The following is a 24713-nucleotide window of genomic DNA, read 5'->3' on the forward strand; positions in this document are numbered from 1 at the left end:
AACAAGTACCCTTATTAAATATTAATCGCATTAGACAAGATACTCAATGGATCACACTTTCTAGAGACCGATAGACTTCTGCCAAATAGACTTTATACAACTGGAATGATGTTAATTCGTTGTCTTTAAGCCAGTTTCATCCCCATACTGCCTTCAAAATGAATATCCGTGGAGTCTGATCATATTAAAATGGCACACAATTATAATCACACACCATAATCACCTGAGAACATGAATCCTTAAAGTTTGAAGTGAGAACACTGCTAGTAGCAATACAGTAGGCAATTACAGCTTTGAGAAACTTTTCAAGAGAGTGCCCTTCCACAAACCTCACAAGTATGCTGACAAATTGTCTGGTGCAGTCCTGAAGGAATTCCCATGACAAACACTGCCATTGGCTTTTTCATTAGCCTGACAGCTGTAAGTGAGAATGGATGGCATTCTCCAGAAAAATGGTCACAATGTAACGAGTGTGCTGTGTGGCACCAGTAGCATTCCCCCCCCACCCCTTTTCATTTTTTGCTACGTTTGCAATATCAGAAAAATGACAGCAATGCAATAAAAAGTATATTCATGACAGCAATTATGTATGTGTATACAGGATGGCGTAAAACCGTTAGTCAAGTCATTTATTTTATAAATGCAATTGTTTTGACATTACACAGTTCATTGACTAATCTATTAATACATGTATATACAGCTACAATGACCTGTTTTTTGTATTTGTTTAAAAGGTATACTTTTGACAGGACTCCACACTTACACAACTCTTCACAGCGGTTATCTCTAAAGGATGGTTTCAGCAGCACATTGTTTTAAAAAAATCACTAAAGGCAATCGGTGAACTACTACTTTCTAAAATACTGAAGTCACCTTATGGGTACAGTACACTGGACAGACAATTCTCTGAATCTTCTTTGAATGCATCATACAAAATACATCAGCTTTTACAGTTGCCATATCACAGTAAAGAAAGTCACCGCATTCAAATTTATGAGGGACAATGTGGGTGAAATTGCTTTACTACATTGTAATACTACAATTTAATAACCTTGACATTACATTTGTCATACAGATAATTTACCAATACAGCTATGAGATTATTAGTCTCTGGTTTGTTATTCCCTGTGATGCCTCTCTGTGGACTGTAACACACTACAGAACGATATCTCAGAGTTTTGTTGACAAAGTTTACAATCCCAATTTTTTTACTTCTAAAATATTTGATTTATTGGCTGATAAGAAACATGTCAAATTATCTTTAAAGATAGTCCGCAATTCGCCCAATAAAGCATATTTTATTAGCATCAAATACAATGGGAGATTAATATATTAAGACTAAGATACATCTCCCAACTGTAGACTTGTTCAGATATTTCAGTTACATGCATATAAAAGCATGAAGCTACGGAGACAGGGACCCATTGAGACGCTTACAAAACAAAACAAATCTGGTTTAAAAAGTATGACCCTTCATTATCTCTTTAACTACAATGGCAGGATCACATTTCAGAATACAGGAAAAGAAACAAAAGTTATACAATTGTAGGATATTTTTGAATGCTTATTAAAGTTGTGTACAATAGGACTACTACTGGAAAACTAGAAACCAATGTGTGTAACAGATAGGGGGCAGAAAATATGCAATGACCTAGTAGCCACGGAAAACATAGATTTTCTTGGGATAGCATTACTTTGTAACGGTGAATATCTCGTGAGATAATCTTATAAGATGCTCCTTATGTTTTATTCTTAAGCCTTTATTTTTTCAATTTTGTTATAACTTCCATTATAATCATTTCCAGAGTTTTGTTTTTTTAAAGTTAAATTTAACGATGTCCGTTGTTTAGATGCCTATTTAGTCAAATGTATAGGTATTAGCAAAACATTAAATAACCAGTGCATTTACACAAGCACAGTGAACAAAAACAGAACTCTTTTTCATGTATTTATCTCTCAGGTTAACAAAAATATAAAAACACACAGACCAAAATGATTTCTGAAAATTATTTTCCGAAGTAAAAGGTATTTGAAAAAAGTCAAAATCGAGCTGTGAATGAAGCTAAAAATGTAACAAACACGTCCACACTGTACAGACATGGTAAACCCTCTACTACTGTGCTGCTACTGGGAAGGCGGCAGCCCGAAGTATGTCCATGCAGCTCACCAAAATGAGCGCTCCGGTCAGATGTCTCCACTGCCTAGTCACCGGGTTCTTCATTTTGTCCAGGGCCAGGTGGAGGTCCTGCAACACGTCTCTGTAGGCGTCTCCATAACTCGCGCTCCACGTGTACAGGAAGTCATACGCAGGTTTCCACATGGACTGCAGAGACAGAAAACCTCTTAAACCATTTGAAACCTTCTACAGCAAGAACAATTTCCAACAGATACTAATTTAACTTCTTATTTCACCAAGCCTCTCTGGAAGATGTTACTCTAGGTAGGCACCGGGGAACAAACCTGAAGGCCGACTTCTCCACTCTTCCCTCGGTGGGGAGCCTCATAGCCAGCTATCTGAGCGCTCGAGAGCTTGCCCATTCGCTCAGCCAGTTCCCTCCATCTAATGCCCAGCTCTACTGCAGTGGAGAGAAGGACTGTGTTTTGAGTGAGCTGCGCAACAAGGCCTTGACAATCAATCTTCAGAAGCCCCTGATGCAATGCAGGAAAACAAAAGAGTTTTAAGAAAAGTAGGAACCACGTCGCCAAAGCAAGCAGAACAGTTTCCAGACTGCTGGTGATCGCAAGAGGCTTTTCAATGAAAAAAAACATTATTTTCAGATGGCAATGAAACTACACTGAAATAAAATTATCCAGGAATAACACATCACATATCCCTTTCCCTTTTTTGAGGCCAACACAGAACCTTGAACTGAAGACGTCTGATCTTGCATAAATTCCAATCATCACATTTCTCAAACCACATCAACTTCTGTAAAATAAAATGCATCTAGACTAGAGCATGACAGATTTTTATTAAAAACAGTGCAAATAGTCTTCAATATCTGGGGTGGATGATAAAATCTTTAAAAATGTGGTGGGGGGAAGAAAGGATTCCTACTTACAGCTATGAGCTCATGTTGGAATTTCTTCCTGCTTTTATCCGAATGGCAGTCTTCTTTCAGCTTCTCAAGGACACAGGCAACTTTCTCGGTTTCCGTCTGCGCCCGGACTCTGGCCATATCCTCTATCAACAAGCTGGAGTAGCCAAGGGCCTCGGCGAAGTCCTTCCAACTAGGAATGTTCTCCGTGACCAGCGTCTGGATCGCAGAGTAAATGTACGTGAGCTTCTTATAGGGCAGCAGAAGCTGATCGAGGAGCCCTTGGGTAGTGACCCTCAACCCAGAGAAGTCTATCACTTGCTCTTTGCCGATGACCTTGACGTTCTTGCAGTGAACGAGACCCACCTTCCCTCGGAGGAAGCCGATGTACCATTCCTTCACTTTGCTCAGTCCCATGGACTTCACCGTCTCCAGAGAGAGGATCGCAATGGTATCTCCTTTGAAATACTCCAACAGGTACTCGACCTTTGGCTGCCGGAGGACGGATTTTAACGCCACCCCATAGCGCCTCACGTCCATGGGCCGATCCTGGAACTTGGGGGGTTGCGGCATTGTCGTTTCGGGAACGTCAGCGGAACAGGCCAGCTCTTTCCGTTTTTCGAGCCGTCTCTGTCCCAACCTCTCCGAGAGCCGCAGGGGAGCCCCTGGGGTCAACACGCTGATCTCGGCCAGAACTGCCCGATTCAAATCCTTGACTTGAACTTGTACTTTAAAGGGGCCCATTTCTCCTGGTCGGGTTTTAAACAATGCAAATGGCAGACGGATGACTCTTCCCATTTTAAGAAGTACTTGCTTTACCTCTTTCATTTGATCCATGGCTTCGACCTCAAATATGGACTCACTTGAGGTCATCACAATCTGGAGATTCTGCAGCCACTTCAGGCTGAACTGATGTTGCCCCCAAAGTTGCAGCACAACTGGGGGCAAGTTCTTGTTCGCTTTTTTGGCATCTGAAAATGCAAGCTTTTGTGGGATTTGATTATGACAGAAAATTGCACACACCACTTTGAAAGAGGGGTGGATATGCTTTGGGCCATAAAGTCCGACCGTCATACGTCTCTCAACGTAGTCCCAGATGGAGGAAGCTGGCGGCTGAAGCACCAGGGCTTGAGCTGCTGCAATGATATAAACTTGAGACTTGATATCTTCCAGTTTCACTTGTAACATGTCCTTATAAATGTAACAGTTCTTTATCTTTTCGAAAGGTCCGTTTTTTTTGTGACCACGCAAACATACAATATCGGACATAACCTGGCTGAGGGGATCATTCTTGATCTCGCCAGCGATCTTCATTTCCAGCGAAATGCACTGGTGTGTGTTCGGGTTGCTGAGACTCACTTCCAGAAGAGGGCTGACCGTCGTGGAGAGGTCATTGTTCAGTCCTTGCGGTGGGTCGAGCATCGCTTTCAGTGCAATCTCCTGCATTTCTCCTTCGGCTACATGGCCTTCAGGAATATGGGCACTGATGTCAGAATCGGGCAACTGTACAGATCCCCCACGGTGGTCTACTTTACAGACAATCTGTGTCTCTGTTGCTTGAGTCTGGGCCCAGCCGGGGCTCTGACTCATGATCCCCAAATCAAGGCAGGATCTAGTCAACTGCCGGTGACTCAACCAGGCCATCTTGTAGGCTTCCCTGTCATTCTTAAGCCACTCGAAATCGGGTTTCAGGAACTGACTGGAAGGAGCTGCGCTGCTCTGTCCGGGGGGTTGTTTCCCATCTAAAATGTCCAGGATATCAGACGCGCTGTTCCACCTGCCCGCTTTTTTCACACTCTTCCTTGTCAAATTCAAAATGTGATCGGCGTTCATCTCATCGGAGGAGTTGCTGACAGAGTCTGCATTGTCGTCACCGAAGATAGCAATTGGGTCCTCTTTCAATTTGGATACATTGGCCTTTGATCTCTGACATTCAATGTCGTCCAGGAAGGGATTCGACCCAGAGAGACCGTTCCAGAAGGGGTTTGTGGTTTTGGCCGAGGGCTGAAGCTCTGGTTGTAAAATGGGCCATTCTGTATAGTTTGTTATATTAGCTGCAGCAAAACTGCCTGCAATAAATAAATACATATGTTTTTTTTTTATTATACAAAAATGGCATGAAATTGGTCAAAATAATACATAACTTTAGACAGAGATTACATTTTATTTCAATTCAGACCTCCTGTTTTAGAACGTTACATGACTTATAGTAAGTGGTCATGTTTGGATGTATACACAACAAACCTATGTACTATCAAACAAAAACCATGTGCGTTTCTTAATGACGGCCATTTCTGTGAAGGCATTCATAGCCATTTAATATATCTTTTCTTGAGGGAAAGGGGGACCTCAAAATGTAATACAACTATTTAAGGGGCATCACATCCAGTACACATGAATGAATTTCAATCAGTGGCATCATCATTAACATAAAAACAATATACAAAGAAATATGTGCTTAGAATTGACTATGAATACAAAATTGGTTTTGGAGTTTAATACATTTTCACGTTTCTGACTAAGTTGTTAATAGTGCATTTCCAGAAACTGAAAAATAGATTGACTTTCCTCAGTACACATAGCGCTGAGCTATTTTCTGTTCTCGCACAGTTTCTTTCCAATGAGATATCAGCAAGATTAGTAGATTACAGATGATGAAACACATTTGGGCTGACTGAAAGACCTTGACAGACTCCCTTTTGCTTACCTTATATAATGCTTCACTAATAATATCTGAAGTCATGGAACAAACTCCATGCTGAACAAATACCAAACAGATGTTACCTTTAAAATTGTTGTTGTTGTTGTTGTTCAAGGGTCCATCATCACCCAGGTCAATCAGCATCCCCTCTGATTTACTCCGAGCGAGACTTCCACTGCGAAATGAATGTGCTCTAGCAGCTGACATCTCTACACCTGCAAGGGTAGCAAAGTTCAATGACCTTTGAAAAACACTTACAAACCAAAGATCACATTTTTATAAACAGGCCTACTTTCCTCGTCACCATCAGTCCCTGCCTCCTGGAGTTTGTGTTTCTAGAGAAATAAACTATGAGATCTGTTTTGCTTTGCTTTTCCCCAGGAGCCTCCACTGTGTGGGCAGTTCCTCTGCCTGGGTAAGGGTTACAGTGTGTCATCCCAAAGTGAACTGCGGTGTCATTTCTACACTCCACAGCTGATCATGCTATGCAGTTTTAAAAAGGTCACTTTTCAACTCATCCCTAATAATGTTTGATTTTATATAGTCCGCATGCTTTAATATTACAATTTTTTGCCTGCTTGTGTGAACCCAAGTAATAAACACTTAATGTTGTCTTTCATTTCCCTCAGAAACATTTTTAGGAGTATGCAAAAACACATGTGGGGAAGACACTGCGTCTCTCTGTGTTTGGAGAGATGCAAATGAGCCTAAAGTCAGTTTAATTTCTTGTTCATTAAGTGGGTGGGGGGGGATTTCCACAAGGCAATGCTGTGGACAAGCTGCAGCTACAATGACCTGATTTACTGGTGTATTTTGTTCCTCCTAAGCCTTTACTCACTTTGTTGCAATTTACCATCCACTCAGAAATATCAATTCAGTGAATAAAACGGACTTCATGTGCAGCAGCAGTTCTGTTCCTCGGACATTTCATCGGGGAGTTCAATCTCTGCAGTTCGGTGTGTTTTTATTTTCTTCTCCTTTTTTTCCCTCGTGTTCAAATTTCATTATTTAGAGTTTAAAATGTATATGCCGACTATGTCTGGAGTTTAAATGTTCACACGATAACCCCAAATGCACATGCCTAATATGTAAGGTAAGCATGTGGTTCATTCGATCCCATAAGCAACTGAATCCGGTGTTTGAGTTTTTTCACCGGTTTCCTCTATCCAGGTAGTTATGCTGAGATACATCCTGAAACCCTGAAAAAGCCCCCATGCTGGCTTTCGAAATCCACCATTACTAGGTGAATTTTAAAGTGTAATTTGCTAATATGAGTCAAACTGGAAACATACACTCACCTAAAGGATTATTAGGAACACCATACTAATACTGTGTTTGACCCCCTTTCGCCTTCAGAACTGCCTTAATTCTACGTGGCATTGATTCAACAAGGTGCTGAAAGCATTCTTTAGAAATGTTGGCCCATATTGATAGGATAGCATCTTGCAGTTGATGGAGATTTGTGGGATGCACCTCCAGGGCACGAAGCTCCCGTTCCACCACATCCCAAAGATGCTCTATTGGGTTGAGATCTGGTGACTGTGGGGGCCAGTTTAGTACAGTGAACTCATTGTCATGTTCAAGAAACCAATTTGAAATGATTCGACCTTTGTGACATGGTGCATTATCCTGCTGGAAGTAGCCATCAGAGGATGGGTACATGGTGGTCATAAAGGGATGGACATGGTTAGAAACAATGCTCAGGTAGGCCGTGGCATTTAAACGATGCCCAATTGGCACTAAGGGGCCTAAAGTGTGCCAAGAAAACATCCCCCACACCATTACACCACCACCACCAGCCTGCACAGTGGTAACAAGGCATGATGGATCCATGTTCTCATATTGTTTATGCCAAATTCTGACTCTACCATCTGAATGTCTCAACAGAAATCGAGACTCATCAGACCAGGCAACATTTTTCCAGTCTTCAACTGTCCAATTTTGGTGAGCTTGTGCAAATTGTAGCCTCTTTGTCCTATTTGTAGTGGAGATGAGTAGTACCCGGTGGGGTCTTCTGCTGTTGTAGCCCATCCGCCTCAAGGTTGTACGTGTTGTGGCTTCACAAATGCTTTGCTGCATACCTCGGTTGTAACGAGTGGTTATTTCAGTCAAAGTTGCTCTTCTATCAGCTTGAATCGGTCGGCCCATTCTCCTCTGACCTCTAGCATCAACAAGGCATTTTCGCCCACAGGACTGCCGCATACTGGATGTTTTTCCCTTTTCACACCATTCTTTGTAAACCCTAGAAATGGTTGTGTGTGAAAATCCCAGTAACTGAGCAGATTGTAAAATACTCAGACCGGCCCGTCTGGCACCAACAACCATGCCACGCTCAAAATTGCTTAAATCACCTTTCTTTCCCATTCAGACATTCAGTTTGGAGTTCAGGAGATTGTCTTGACCAGGACCACACCCCTAAATGCGTTGAAGCAACTGCCATGTGATTGGTTGGTGAGATAATTGCATTAATGAGAAATTGAACAGGTGTTCCTAATAATCCTTTAGGTGAGTGTACATAAACACTACTTAATAGCAACAAGCAAATATGCATCATTTTAGGAGCCACTAGACCCATCAGTTGCGCCAAGATCTCCCAGAATACTTCAATTAAATGGCAATTGTTGTGAAACTGAGCAAAGTTGAATTGCAAGACTGAAGACTGAGGCCCCTTCTGATCCAGCTGTGAACCATATACTATTTTTCCAGCACAAACCTCACCATAAAAGGAGCAGAGATCTAACCGGTGGGATAGATCACTGTGGTGATTATTACTGAACCCTTCCTCAGGCATGTAAGGGTAATTAACGTGTTACTGTTTTGTTCCCACGCAGGGTCAGTTGTAGTTGCAGACAGTTGTCGGTCTCCGTAGAGGGAAACTCACTGGCACATGGAGCACAGTGTCACCGCCAAAGTGGTTTCCTCCTCCAGTGCACAAAAACAGGTTGGGCTTGTTTTTTAATTGCACAGTCCCTCTGGCTTTGTCTCCCAGCTGGGGAGGGGGGTGACATTCAAACCAGTGCGATCCTGCGCTGTTCACTGACAAAACGTTACAAACACCTGGAAAAACATACTGTAAACCCAGTACGCGTCGCAGTAATTGAAGTTAGTTGACATTCCAGCTGTTTTGTCACACAGATGTGTCGTTTGATACTTCTGTAGTACCGTAGCACTTTATTTTAGACACTCAAATAACGATTTCAAATGCACAACATAACACTGTTTCATGTATGAATGCTGCAAAACCCCAGACTACTCTGCGCTCTGACCTTTGAGTCTTTGCAACATATTTACTCCTTAGTACTTTAAGGATGTTTTGAAAACACTGATAAGGAAGGCAACTAACTAACTGGACTCCACATATTAAAGCAATCAAACTAAAACTTTAAACAAATAGATAGAATAACACTCACCATCTCCACAGACTAATTCCCAGTTAAATACTGTTCTTTGGGAATGTTCCCAGTTGATACAGCACTACCATGCTATAGCTGTGACTTTAAATCAGCAGGGAGTGTCAGGTAGCCGCAGAAACACCTTGCAGCTCGGCTGTCTCAGACGAGCACCCTGGGACTCCTAGTCCAGCCACTCGTTGCTGTCCTGTTTGTGCCAAAGCCGCCCCGGGTGGCAGGACTACAACTCCCAGAACCCACCGCGCCGCAGTTTCAACACCTGAAACCCGGAGGAAAGCGAGTTTCGGTGCGGAGAGGAAGTCATTCCCAGCCGGCTGTCGGTAATGTCTCCGGTCGCCTTCGTGCTGCGCAGATTTCCGCAGGCCTGCGCAGCTCCACCAATGGGGAGGGGGGATTCTGCAGATCTGCGCAGACATCTGTGCTGCTAAAACGCCACCTTAGATTTTGAAACGCAGCAACGGTTGTTTGTGTTTATTCTATTTTATTTGGCTCTCGAAATAAATTAAAAACATTTGAGCTATTAAACGATCATTTACTTGTATGCACAGTGATTTAGAGATTTGTCTTTTACTTGTGAAAAGTGCATGCATGCGTGTATGATGTAACTGCAGCGTTGCTCTGCTACGTGACCGTTGTCACTCATTACAAAGACACTATTAAGTGTCTGGCTGAACTTGCACTGCAGGTATCGACGATCCCATAACGTTTTAAGCATTTGTTTTATATTTCGCACAGCTAGGTCTGGATTACATTGTTATTATGCAGCCTACTTACATCACTTGACTGATACAAACAGACATTTTCAGGAAAGATAGTTCTGCATACTTCTACATTTTTAATGGTTAATTTGGTTTGCTACAAACATAAAATATTAGATAAATTATGGATTATAAAGCTTTGTGAATTTGCACGGTAAATCACCAAAAAACGGTAGGTCATGACATTAAATTGCTTCTACTACTACTGGGCCTATATAATAATAATAATAATAATAATAATAATAATAATAATGGCACTTGAATCCCAGAATTCCAGAAGTGTACAAGAGGTTAAATTCCTCGGGGAACAAATCTTCTCACATAAAATGCCAAAAAGCTTAACTGTAATCCAGAAAATTAAGCCACACAAGATATGTTTACATGAAAAGATTTTAAGAGTGGTGTCACATGTTTTACACTAATGATGTTTCCCTGAATGCTGTTTACAATATTTGGGGCAATGACTTTGCAAGAATGTTTCAATATTATTCAAAATAAACAGTAATGTAATAGAATGTGGAACATAAAATACACTTCAGATGGGGGGGGGGGTGACGCTTATATTGTCCTGGTTCCTTTACAAAAACACAACTACATTTGGTGTGGGCAATTGATTCGATTTGCCCCTCAAAGTGTCCCTTCTTTAGGGGATGAGTTGAAAATCTTGTGTGTGGACAACATAATTTGCTTTCAGTCTCTTTGTCAAGCATCTAAAATCTGGCTAAAATTGCATTTGCTATTTCAATTAATAATTGGACTTCCTTAATAAGACTATAAATATACATATCCCCTTGTTTTAAAAACACTCTTGTGTCTTCTCCTCTTTATGACTGATCAATGGAGTGTGATGTTTTATTTATGACATTTAATCAAGTGTTTTGGCCACCATGAATCTGAACTAAATCTGCTGACCTCTCCGGTATTTCTTTTTAACTCAATCTGATCTAAACGATGGGATGAGTACTGCTGATTAACTAATTAATTACACTACCACCAGACCCTGTATTTGGCAGGGCTGCAGATTTCCCCAGCTTGCTGATGGAGAGCCCATTTCCAATGTCTAAATTAAATTGAACTTCTGTATATGAAATGATACATTGTAATTTACTGTTATGAAAACGAGGCTCCCTTTTAAGGACAAGAACCTTTGAACACATTTTTTCCAAATGAGTCACGCAAGAAGCATGAGAGTCAGTTGTGTGTCTCCACCTTCTCTGATTAGATACCAAAAATGTCATATCCGAGGCCCCATAAATCCTACTGACAGTTCTAAGGAATATCTACACACAAAAAATCTATTAATTTCTGTTTAGTGACTCAGCACTGGATTAGAACCAGAACCATTGAATTGATGTTGAGTGATTAACCTAAGTAAATGTTAGAAGAACCCAAGTTAATCAATTTTCTCAATATATTCATTTTTAGGTATTTAACAGTGAAGATTGAGGACTTTTATGTTGCTAAAGCCTCGACACTCCAGATTATCTAACAGGAGGACTAGACTTCCTGTTCATAAATCTAATACCTACCTGGCAGTGTAAAAACATAGTAGATGGATATATTATTAACCCTTTTTTGTTTCTTTGTTAGCATTATAAGAACACATGTTAAATGTGATATTCTCAAAACACGTTTGTCTTCAGATTTCAGATACAAAATACATTACTTAGAAGAAACTAAATTGGGAGGTAATGTAATTTGGTGATGCAGTGCTGAAACCAGGTTAATCCCCAAATTAGAAAGTGACTTTATTACCTATGACCTGTGACCTGTGACCTTTGCCTCCGTATTGATTAAAAAATAAACTGCAATCAATAATATAATACCTGTTTTAGTGATTGATTGAATTATGTTGCAATATGTGCAAGTGCAAATAAATATAGAAAAGCTGACAAATGTCTGGTTCCATCACACTCTGTAAATAATACAAATCATTATTTAATTCCCCTTGATTTAGTAATTCATATATTTGACTCATTGATGTGTTCATGTCCACGATAGTAGAAATATACATTGGAAAAAATATATATATTTACGTTCTATTAATAAAAAAACAGAATAATAATAATAAATAAATAAAAAATCTCCGCGGTGTGTGTCAGCACCCTCTTGTGTTAAAATCATGGAACAACTCTAAAATAACATTTACATCATTGTGTCAATTTATGAACTACGTCATTCATCTTTAAAGAATCAAATAATATAATGCTCTTTCTTTCAATCAAATGTCAAAATGAATTCATTGTTGAACTGCCTCTGTTATGCTGTTTATGAAACTGATCAATGGAAACAAAATTACACCAAAGAATCCTGCTGATTGCGTCATTAATTATTCACACGCCACCGAGGGAGAAGCAGCAGCGAATTTCAGTAATAAACTACTTGCTGAAAGCCATTTAAATAACTTATTTGTTTGGCTTGGAGTTAATGCTGAAGTAGAGAAAAGTTAATTTATTTTCTTGATATGGGACAATACTGCTTTGGTGGGAATGGTAGCAGGGTCAGCTGTCAGCAAATGTAAAATTGTTGTCCTTCGAAATGCACCGAAAAGGAATGGTGTATCTGGTGTATCTTTTCTGTTTTCAAGCTATATTATTTTGTGTTAACGTATGGCTGTGCTGTAAGGGAAATAAGTCTATCAGTCCCAGTGAGAATTCAACTGGCGTTTTCCCTTGAGTTGTATGCACATGGTGTTTTTATTAACCATGTTATATATTACTCTATGCACGGATAAGTCAAATGTATCCTGGGAATATTTTGAATTATCAGCTTATAAAGGGGCTTGTCGGACACTTCTGACACAGTTGTGTTGGAACATAATTCTGTCACTCATTGCAGGTTGACTTTTCTGAGAATAAATAAAAAAAACACATTGTGTTGAAGGACTACAGTTTACAGCTCAAGAATAGATTCGTCAAGGTACTGGGGCGTGAAAATGATTCACAGAAACACTATTCAGTCCACCGTGCAGGTGCACACTGGGGTGGTCTACATGCAACTTAAGCTACACGTATGATTTAAAAACCGCACCTGTGCCATGATACAGTATTAGCAGACAATCACTATGGCAATTACCAAATCTAATAACAAGAAAATCCCATTGTTCCTATCGATTTCATTTCCATATTTATTGCAGTAGAACCTTGTGGACTCATTAATTCACTGAATTGTTAATTCATTTAAGCACAACATTCAGGGTTTTTCCAAGAAGGATCTTTAGGTCATGATGTGCTCAATAATGGGACTGTTGTTTGACTGTGCAGTTTATAGGAAAGCCTGGACTTGATCTAATTTCCAAAACAGTTCTAGCTTCTAATAAATGCCTCTGACTGTAACTTACCCAGGAATTTTCAAAAGTCCAATGGAGATATTCCTGCTGACGGGACACTGTAAGCGCTTTCTCATTGTTATCGAGGCCTATGAAAATATACTCTTTTAGCAGGGTAAATGACTTGTTTCTCAGCGGTACAGTCGTGTGTGATGATTAATGATATTTTTTGAAGGAAATATATGTTAAATTAAGTGAAGGGATATTATTTTGCTCTTTTTAAATATTATGGGTGAGAGCTCAGTCTGGCGTTACCATGTAAATGACCCGTGTCAATATAAGCATAGAACTGTTTTGGAATACTATGAACAAAAGTGAAGGTAAATTTCCCAGAACCACAATGTACAAGTAACAGAAACCATTCCCAAACCTGGAAACCCCCCCCCCCGTACCACGGAAACACACTTTAAAGGCAAAGTTGCTCAGACAGGCTCAAACAGGAATGCACAGCAGGAATGACTTCAAGGACACACAGGGCTCCCACTTGAGAGAATGTAGCTGGAGTGATTATAAATAAGTTTTTTAAAAGGATATTGTTTATTTATAATGAATAAATACATATATTAAACCTCTTTAGTATTACCCCTCACTAAAGAATGAACTCTAACACAAATCTAACGATTCTTTCCAGGAATCTAATGTGTGGCTTTATTACGATATCTATTTAAGTACTACTTTCTCTTCTGCTTTTACACCAACACTGACAGCTATTTCATTTGTTACATATTGCATACATGTGATTTTGTACATAAACTCCCTAAACATAAACGTTTCATGATGGTAAATTCCCAATAACATAAGAATAGGGTAATTATGAAGTAGTCTAATCTAATCTTGGCTTTGTGTGGCAGCGTACTGTAAACCTTTCTGAAGTGGTTTCCAAGTGCTCCGTGGAAAATCCCCAAAAGTCTTCATGGCATAATGTTGATTGTGATTTAAAAACATCTGTGCTGTTTGAAATGTATTTGAACCCAGTGTGTTACATAACATCAAGGAATTACGGAGCTACCAAATGTATAACCGGTACACCGCATTGGCAGGGATTGCACTGTGTTAAAGAAAAGTAATTTAATTTGAGTGGTGATGAAAGAAACTAGCTAATAAACTGTTTATTTCGGTGATGATTACAAAACAAATATGACCCTGAATTCAAATTTAAAAGTTGTATAACTAATTCTCCAGTCTATTGTATAGTATTCACTACTGTTCACTTTACTTCTTGCAGCATTGAAACAGGAAAGATACTTACCTCTCTGATGTCCAAGGAAAAGGTGGACTGCTGATCAGAGGCTTGGGTGACAGGGCCGTATTTCAGGTCCTCACGGTCTTGGTCTTCAGTGAGTTGAGGAGAGAAAGGGGAGGCCCCTCGGTACTTTAAAATAGACAAGGATGTCGAAATCTGTATGCTGTGCTAGCAGTTATGGTTACAAAATCACATGGTGCATTACAATAGGGGCTATACATCTCTTTAGCATATGTCTAGATATCTAACCCTGGGTTTCTGCTAACCGTCTCGGGGCGCCCTAACCACACAGCCAAAGTACCCACAAACCCACTGGGCTTGGGAGATAAGTCCTCTCTTGAGAGTTCATGGTAGGGAGGCCAAAAGAGCAAGTGTAATGAGGCCCGCTTTACCTGCAGGCCAAGATCCACATCATAATAATCCTTTTGTTCCAAATCCGTAACACTTCCTGTTCGTAAGCACTTTCTGAGAACTGTTCACTTATGTCTTTCCCCTCCATCCCAGAGGAGTCATGCCAGAAGGTTACAGTACAGTACATTCATACAGTTACAGTTAAGGCTTTGGCATTTCTTTCGATCTTTACAAAAAGCACCTCCTTCACCTATCCCTACTCGAGAATGGAAACTTCTATTTCAAAGTTTCATTTATTTATATGTATGGATTGTGCTTCATACCAACAGTGTGTCTTGGGATGTGCAGTATATTTGTTTTTGTTTTTTGATAAAACAAATCCAGCCCATATTCTATGCTCTTACCAAGCATGTCATGCTAATTTGAAGAGATTAATGATTAATGTTAACAGCTTCTGTATTTCAGTCTGGGGTTGATTTCAGGAGGCAGAGCGATCTAGGCACAGAGCCCAAGAGTTCACATCGGATGCACATTAAAGGAGAAGCAAGATAAATGCCAGCATGCCCATCTTGGCAGAATGAAGCAGAAAGAAACTCTTACAGAAGTTCTGTGGACCTGCTGCAGAGTCGAGCTGTTTCTGATCTCGTTGCTAGGGCCACAAACATATACTGCCAGTTGTTCGTTCTCTGATGCATCTCACCAGGAAGTGTTGAATGAAAACCTGGGTCTGCTGTAATTGACTTTATTTTTGATCAGAAAAGCATAAATAAGAGATCCATCCATCCATTTTCTACACTGCTTGTCCTGGTGAGGGTTGCGATGGCAGCATACTGATTGATTTGTAAACCACAAGCTTTGTCCGAGGATTCAGCTCCCGCTTCACCACCATGGACCAATACAGCTCCCACAATACTGCAGACGCTGCAGCGATCTGCCTGCCAACCTCGTGCTCCCTCTTTCCATCACTTGTGAACAAAACCCTGAAGTACTTAAACTAACTCCTCCACTAAGGGCAGCTGCTCCCCCCTAACCTGGAGAGGGCAATCCACTCTTTTCCAAGAGGGAACCATGGCCTCAGACATGGAGGTGCTGATTCTCATCCCAACCACTTCACACACGGCAGCGAAATGCTCAATGGCTCAATAGCTGTCCAATAGTCATTCTCCATGACCTCTCCAAACCCCTCGCATTACATGACAGAAGTGTTGACATTTTCAAATCAAGCTGCCTAGCTAATCATAGCGTAGCGGGGCTCAGACTGTATGAGCTCATCACAGTGATGTCATCAGTCTCTATATTTGGTCTACTAATCAAACTATAAACCTCTATACAGGCTAGATCTGAGATTGCAGCCACCTTGAGTGATAATAACATCACTGCACAACAATAGACATATAACATTAAATAACATGATCTGTAGTCTATAAACTACATATGATATATATGGAAAGATCAAATGATAAATTGTGTATAATTAATAAACATTCACTTTTTTATTAAAAAAATAAGAAATCCTAAAATATACAGTAGCCTAATTTCTTCATACCCTTGTTGAAGTGTATTGTAAATAAATCATTAGAATATAATGTATGTTTATTCTGCTATATATGTGTTAATTTAATTAAACATGATTAAAATAAATACATCCAGGAATAAATATAGATCAATGAAATGATTCTTTATTTATTTATATTTTTTATTCAGTTGTCCTCTGCCTGTCCCCTATGATGTGCCCAGTCTTTTACTGTACTTTATGGCTGTTCTGTACAATAGATTTCTGTACCGTATTTTAATATGATCTGTAATACAGTCCTGTGCAAAAGTTTTAGGCAGGTGTGAAAAAATGCTCTAAAGTAAGAATTCTTTAAAAAATAGACGTTAATAGATTATATTGATCAATTAACTAAATGCAAAGTGAGTGAACAGAAGAAAAATCTACATCAAATAAATTTTTGGTGTGACTACCCTTTGCCTTCAAAACAGCATCAATTCTTCTAGGTACACTTGCACAAAGTCAGGGATTTTGTAGGCATATAGTCAGGTGTATGATTAAACAATCATACCAAACAGGTGCTAATGATCATCAATTCAATATGTAGGTTGAAACACAATCATTAACTGAAACAGAAACAGCTGTGTAGGAGGAATAAAACTGGGTGAGGAACAGCCAAACTCAGCTAACAAGGTGAGGCTGCTGAAGACAGTTTACTGTCAAAAGTCAGACACCATGGCAAGACTGAGCACAGCAACAAGACACAAGGTAGTTATACTGCATCAGCAAGGTCTCTCCCAGGCAGACATTTCAAGGCAGACAGGGGTTTCCAGATGTGCTGTCCAAGCTCTTTTGAAGAAGCACAAAGAAACGCGCAACGTTGAGGACCGTAGATGCAGTGGTCAGCCTAGGAAACTTACTGCAGCAGATGAAAGACACATCATGCTTACTTCCCTTCGCAATCAGAAGATGTCCAGCAGTGCCATCAGCTCAGAATTGGCAGAAAACAGTGGGACCCTGGTACACCCATCTACTGTCCAGAGAAGTCTGGTCAGAAGTGGCCTTCATGGAAGACTTGCGGCCAAAAAGCCATACCTCCGACGTGGCAACAAGGCCAAGCATCTCAACTATGCACGAAAACACAGGAACTGGGGTGCAGAAAAATGGCAGCAGGTGCTCTGGACTGATGAGTCAAAATTTGAAATATTTGGCTGTAGCAGAAGGCAGTTTGTTCGTTGAAGGGCTGGAGAGCAGTACACAAATGAGTGTCTGCAGGCAACAGTGAAGCATGGTGGAGGTTCCTTGCAAGTTTGGGGCTGCATTTCTGCAAATAGAGTTGTGGATTTGGTCAGAATTAATGGTCTCCTCAATGCTGAGAAGTACAGGCAGATATGTCTCCATCATGCAATACCATCAGGGAGGCATCTAATTGTCCCCAAATGTATTCTGCAGCATGACAGCGACCCCAAACATACAGCGACAGTCATTAAGAACTATCCTGGAGTCCTGGAAGTGATGGTATGGCCCCCACAGAGCCCTGATCTCAACATCATCGAGTCTGTCTGGGATTACATGAAGAGAGAGAAGCAACTGAGGCTGCCTAAATCCACAGAAGAACTGTGCTTAGTTCTCCAAGATGTTTGGGCCAACCTACCTGCCGAGTTCCTTCAAAAACTGTGTGCAAGTGTACCTGGAAGAATTGATGCTGTTTTGAAGGCAAAGGGTGGTCACACCAAATATGGATTTGATGTAGATTTTTCTTCTGTTCACTCACTTTACATTTATTTAATTGATTAAATATAATCTATTAACATGTCTATTTTTTAAAGCATTCTTACTTTATAGCATTTTTTCACACCTGCCTAAAACTTTTGCACAGTACTGTATATATGTTACATAATAAGCTAAGCTTATTGTAAACATCCGTGGGTGTGAAATACTGGAAGAGGCATTCTTAAAAGCATAATGCAAAGTTATTTAGCAATCAATATTGATCAATCTGGATACTTGGAGACATAGCAGGTTAAATTTATCTGAACTTACACCTGTATTCATAATTTAGAAATTCATTAATTTCATTTTAATGACAACTTCAAAATTCCTATCTTCTCGAACAGTCCGATTTTGATTTTGATATTTAAAACATTGTCTGACCCCTCTATGCTCACTACAGCTTTGAGAAATATTAGAGCTGTTAACTGAAGTAACATGAAAGTTTGTCTTGTATGTGCAGGTGTTTTCTTGTTTTGTGTTTTTTTTTTACCTTTCGAAGCTAAATAGGTTGAATAGTCAGACATCACGGGTTAAAGATGATTGTATTTGTAATGTACATTAACCTTTCTAGCATGAATGCTAATAAGCTCCTAGTGATATCCTTTGTGTGCATATGCTGCTTGTAATGCCTCCATATCCTTGTTTATGTGTAAGCAGAGCATTAACCAAATAATGCAGTGTTTTTCATGACAACCATTTTTATGCATGTGTTCTGTGTCACAGAAACTATTCTTGCTCTGTGTTATACTCCCCTGTTTGACTTTGTGACATTGTAATTCAAGCTCTGAAATACGTGTATCTTTTAGGAGTAACTATCTTTTGTATTTGGTTTCATTTACTTTTTTAATCAAAACCTAACCTAAGATTAAAAGGTAAAGCCAAGACCGTAGAAGAAAAAACAAGATTTAGGGTGCACTCCCACAATCACCACAGAGTTCAACCACAAGGCATTTACACAAAGCTGCACAAAAGTAACAATAAAACTAGTGCATTGTCATTTCCTGCTACCAAAACCTAAAACCAACACTCTTGTAATTCCCAGAAGGTTGATTTGGCTTGTGTAAACCATTTATGACATGTGTGTCAGCAACCGGATCAGGTCTCTGTCATTGTTCTTGTCATTGTTTTTAAAGAAGGAGAAGGCTCTGCAAACTGCCATTGCAGAAATAATTGCACTCACAAGTTCTGTTATATTTATTTGAGAACATACTCATGTCTTCTAAGTGCTTTTCACTGTTAATCTCTGAAATAATGGAGAAATTTGGGGCGGGGCCTCAGATTTATAGGTTGAGTGGCGTTGTTTGCATTTTTGTCTGGTTCACGTCACAAGGAGGTATATCAGCGAGGCTCTCCCTGATTCTCTCCCCCCACACTCTCTTGCTCCTCTTCCTCCCTTCGTCCTTCTGCTGTCTTTCTACTGTTTCCCACAATTCTCCATCAGTGACTGGAAACCCGGTTCTTCTTTTCTTTTATTCCTCCTTTCCCTGCCTACTGTTTCAGCCCCACACACCAGAGAGGCGACCGCGCCTGCACTGAGAGCACCTGTACGGTCCAACCGAGAGTAATGCGTCTTATTACTCAGGTTACTTTCTCCCCATGCTGTTCCTCCGTATATGAGGCGGGATAGTTGTGGTAAAGCAGTTGTATGGGAGCCAGCTCTTATAAACACTGCTTCTGTTCCTCTTCACTAAAAGGGGGATACTTGTGGAGACTGAGTGGGGGAGACCTCGGCTTCCGAGAGCCAATAGGGAGCCTAAAAAACGTCTCCTCCCACGCAGGGTGGGGCAGAAAAAGGTAACAGGGCCAAAAGGGGGAAAGTCCCAACGGAAACAAAAAACTGATTTGGCTGACAATCCATGACACGATACGAATCAATCGACCACCTAGTAATTATGGTTGACCACCTTCCTGTATAAATGACAATGTAATGGAGATTTCCCAAGAAATGGATTCTGGTAAATATGAACTGTAATTTTCTTTGCATACTTTGTTTTGTTCTCATGGCTAAGTCTTTTTTTAATGTTTTCATATATTTGTTTCTATTTCCTGTGCTCAGCCTTATTTAGTTTCACCATGTTAAATGTTCTATACATTTTAGGGGAATTTCTTACCCTAACCTCATAAATGTCAAGATAAACAATCATTAAACCTTAATTCAATATTTATAAGCAGGAAATGTTCCCAAGTGGGAACTGGGTCTTACAGCTGCAACATTAATAATGGGTTAAACTGTTTTTACTATATTTACAAGTTATCATAATGTAATAAAGGTGTCTGACTCACTTAACTGATAAGAAATATGTAAATATGTAGAAATAGTGTAGATTTACTGACCAGTTAGCCTGACAAAATTGAAAGGTATTAATATGGAAACTTTTAATACTGCACCATAGAGCAAAACGGAATAATCAATTATAGCAAGATGTAATAAAAACAAATGACACTAGTATGTTATTGTTCAATCGAATGACTTAGAACAGATAACCTATTTATACATTTCCACATTTGACTCAATGAACACGTCTCTTTTGAACTCATCTGCACGGTATTGATGTATCCAAACCGCAAGGTGACCTTTGTAGACTGCTTCTTATTTCTCAAAATGAAACAATTTATTCCTTTAGGTAAGTTTTTTGGAAATACCATTATATATAATTGTTGACTTTCTTTATATTCTATTGAAGTGACATATAAAACGGCAATGAATAAGAGAAGAAAATAAATGGCAATTGGAGGTTATTTCCACTTACCATTTATTGTATTCATCATTCTTTCCTATAATGTACTGTGTGATTGAAGATACCCCCAAAAAATACTATACATCTGTACTGTTGTAATGTAGAGAATTGTCTCATGATTGGACGTGTGTATAGCAATGGTCAAACCTTTGGTCACATCGAAATACATCTAAGAATGAAAGAATCTGAAAAAACTCTAAGAATTTAAGAATGTTTTAGCATTCCAAGAGAAAATGTAGTAGACTTTGCCAGCGTTTGACTGCAACCTTTTCCCATCAAGCCCCTTTTGTTCACAATTCTCGTGTCACATATTCTAGGTCAGGAGTTCACAGCCTAACTGACCTCCCAATGTACTGTGAGGCAAGTCTACTTACAATCCACCACGTCATGTTTACACAACCTCTGCAGGGCCTGCTTGCATGTGTGCTTACTTGAATAAGATGAGACCTCCTTCCTCCTCTCATATTAGTTTTCCGTCCGAGCCTAACCCAACTCACACATTCCTACCAAATACAAACTCAGACCAGTGTTTACCTTTCATTGTTAATATGGTCAAACAAACTGGAACTGTCCATGACTGATGACTTAGTGACAAAAGATTACTTTTGTGGGTAAAGACAAATCCTTCCCTTCATGTGAAAGGTTACCAGTTAATCCACAACAGGACAAATCAAAGCAAGGATGCAAACTCAGAGGTAGTGTAAGGTACAATCCTGCACAGTCCCCAAACAAAGTGTGCTGCATCTAGTCTCCGTGCTTGAGAACTGGAGCCAGGATGTTTGAATTGACCAGATAGTTTTTATGACAACTATTTCTCTCTACTTTGCATCTTTAATGTTTGTATAATTGTTCATAAACTCACAGGCATTTATATTGACGTGGGCCTAATTGGTGTTCACACAGGCTGGTGAGGTTCCTGGCCAATGAGGTTGCTTGATGTTTCAGGTGATGATGGCAGTGACTTCAGAGAACTTCCCAATCTGCTGTCTGAGTCACTGTTTGGGAAGGATGTGTATACTCTCTTAGAATGCCTTTTATGGCTGGAATACTAAATCAATCCTCCAATGAACACTACAACTGTTTCCCCTACTGTTTTTCCCTAAAAAAAAAAGTCAGCTGCAGTCAGATTTCACTTCTCACTTTCGCTTTTCACTGTATATTGACTTTATTCTAATTCTTACTTTAGGTTAGGTTATTTTGAATTCGGTACTTGTTAATTGATTTTAAGTCTTAGAACATAAGAACATAAGAAGAACTTAAGAAAGTGTCCAATCGAGAGGAAGCCATTCGCCCCATTGTGCTCGTTTGGTGTCCATTAATAACTAAGTGATCCTAGGATCCTATCCAGTCTATTTTTAAATGTTCCCAAATTGTCGCTTCAACCACATCGCTGGGGAGTTTGTTCAGATTGTGACGCCTCTCTGTGTGAAGAAGTGTCTCCTGTTTTCTGTCTTGAATGCCTTGAAGGCTTTGTAATGATTGATGTCAATTTTGATAGTATTTATTTATTTTAATTTGTTCATTTGAAATTGGAATACCTACTGGAAAGATTAACACTATAAACTAACTAATCTATGGCAATAAAAATGCAAATACTGGGGCAAAATGGCTACGACAAAGAGAACAATAAGAGCAGAGCAGAAAAGGTTATCTATAACTTTATAAGTGTGAATACTGGTAATTTCACAGGCATGCAGAGTTTAACATCCAGTCCATACCGTGACAAGGGAATGTCAGAAAAGTATTAGAAAACTTCTAACTTTGAAGACCTCATGTAACACAATGACTAACACCTAAACATATAGACGGGTGACAAATTCAAGGAAAAACCTGAATAGATGAGTAGAGGAACATAACGAATGCAGATGCCTCCAAACAGGTGTACTGCATGATACAATTAAGCAATTAACATCCTATCATGCTCTGTGGCATGTATACAAATGCTGAGCAGGCCCAGCTGACCTTGATTTTGGATCAAGATGGCAAGAGGAAAGGACTTTGAAAGAGGGGTCATTATTGGGGCGCCATAGGCACTGGTCTACAGAGATGTGGAAAAAAGTGATCTGGTCAGATGAGTGAGGGAATATCTTTTGGAAGAATGGTGTTCATCCCTCCAGTAGAGTTCAGAGACTCGTAGAATCTGTGCCAAGAGCATTGAAGCCGTTCTGGTGGCTCGTGGTTCCCAACACCTTACTGAGACACTTTATGTGGATTTTTCCTTTAATATGTCACCTGTCTGTATATCCTAAAGACATTGTGAAGAGGCTGTTGCGATGATTAATAATCTACCAGGAAGGGACTGGGACTCTTCTCCAAGGCTTCAGCTGCATGAAGCTGCTGTCCATGGCAACATGTGGAGGACGTTTCTTCTGACCATATAAAGAAGAGAATGAACTACTCCCAACAGGATTAAGACCACGATTTATGGTCAGACAGAATATAAATGCAACTTGTTCGACTCACACACACACACAAAAGATTAGCTGAGTATTTACCACAAAAAAAAGTTCAAGCACATTTCCAGAAGAACGTAATCACCCCTGGTAGATGTGGGCGGATTTCCTTGGCACTGGCTCTGGTTTGCATCCTCTGGTACCATGGTTAGAACAGATGGATTCCACAGTATACCAGAATAACCTACTTCAGCTAGAACAGAAGGCTCCCTCTGTTGAGAAGCTCAACTGGTCTCAAAAGGACTTTCCAACAGGAGAACAATCCGAAGCACACATCCAAGTTCATGACCAAAGGGTTAGAGGAGCGTAAAGTCAGTGTTGTTCAGTGATCAAAGAAATCGAGATTCTACACCCCCAAATGGTCCCCTAATTATGTGTGTAAGCATGCAGGTAAAGCAAAATAAGTTAATAGAACACAATACATTGATTTATTATATTATTTAATTTTTACTTTACAATTTTCACTCTCTCTTTGTTTGCCACTTAAAAACAATTTGCAACTGGAGTCACTTTTTTTTTTCTCTCCTCCAATGGATTTTCAAAAACAGCTGCTTTTTAACCCTGGCGCTCACTCAATACTATGCACAAGGCCTGGGTGAACCGTGGATGTGACATGCTGGATTCCCTCTCGCTTTAACACTTGAAACCCTTAAGACTTGGTCAGACCGTTTCTCTCCCAAGTGTGCAATCCCAGGCAATGCAAACTCCACCAGAGCAACGCTGTTGACCCCACAGAAGATGATATCATCTGCATTCCTGCTCCCGCCTACACAGCGCGTAGTAAGCACTTTTATTCATTAAAATTCAGCTGTGGGCAGAACGCGTTGCCATGGCACCGACTGACTCACTGCTGCAAAAGCGGGCGTGAAATGGACGCTTTCGGATTCAAACAAAGGTCTCTGAAGCCAAGAGCATCAAGATGATGTGCGCTCCAATATGCGCCCGTTACGTTACGGAGATATTTGGGGGGTTTTTATATTTAAGGACACACAACAACACCTGCCAGCAGTAGCCCGGGCGAGTAATGGACGTGAGGACACGGGTACCTGTTTTCACTTTCTGATACGTTTCGTGCGCCAGGTTGGACAGAACAAACGAGCCTTGTTTGTTGTGGTTGGACTCTGGTGATTAGCCGCAGCAGAGGAATGCAAATGCGCGGAGGATTAACCGAGCTGAGGCGCTGAACGATGCGAGCGCGGCGCACAATGCAGCCCGTGCAGTCCCGCGCCTGTGCTTTGTTGCAGACCAGGTGTCCTCGCGCTGCCCGGGGATTTCACACGCGCCCGTGAGCGTCCGCCTCGAGCCGCGCCGGGGTGCCTCGCGCTCATCTCTGTCTCTCTGTCTCTCTGTCTGTCTGTCTGTCTGTCTGTCTGTCTCTCTCTCTCTCTCTCTCTCTCTCTCTCTCTCTCTGTCTGTCTGTCTGTCTCT

At 40.3% G+C, this 24713-nt stretch overlaps 1 protein-coding gene across 2 annotated transcripts; it reads right to left on the reverse strand.

Annotated features, from left to right (window-relative positions):
* Window positions 1-603: 603 nt before the first annotated feature.
* On the reverse strand, window positions 604-9572 carry macc1 (MET transcriptional regulator MACC1). Of its 2 annotated transcripts, XM_066715566.1 has the most exons (5): window positions 9150-9561; window positions 5823-5954; window positions 3063-5107; window positions 2461-2649; window positions 604-2323 (listed from the first exon to the last, which is right to left on the reverse strand). In XM_066715566.1, exons 2-5 carry the CDS (start codon window positions 5944-5946, stop codon window positions 2114-2116), a joined length of 2568 nt encoding a protein of 855 aa, XP_066571663.1. In that variant the 5' UTR covers window positions 5947-5954; window positions 9150-9561; the 3' UTR covers window positions 604-2113. The 2 variants fall into 2 exon arrangements, with proteins under 2 accessions (XP_066571663.1, XP_066571664.1); XM_066715567.1 differs by lacking the exon at window positions 604-2323 and having other exon boundaries at window positions 2489-2576; window positions 9150-9572.
* Window positions 9573-24713: the final 15141 nt, after the last annotated feature.

The sequence above is a fragment of the Amia ocellicauda genome, chromosome 10 (genome assembly GCF_036373705.1).
Source record: "Amia ocellicauda isolate fAmiCal2 chromosome 10, fAmiCal2.hap1, whole genome shotgun sequence".
Classification (NCBI taxonomy): domain Eukaryota; kingdom Metazoa; phylum Chordata; class Actinopteri; order Amiiformes; family Amiidae; genus Amia; species Amia ocellicauda.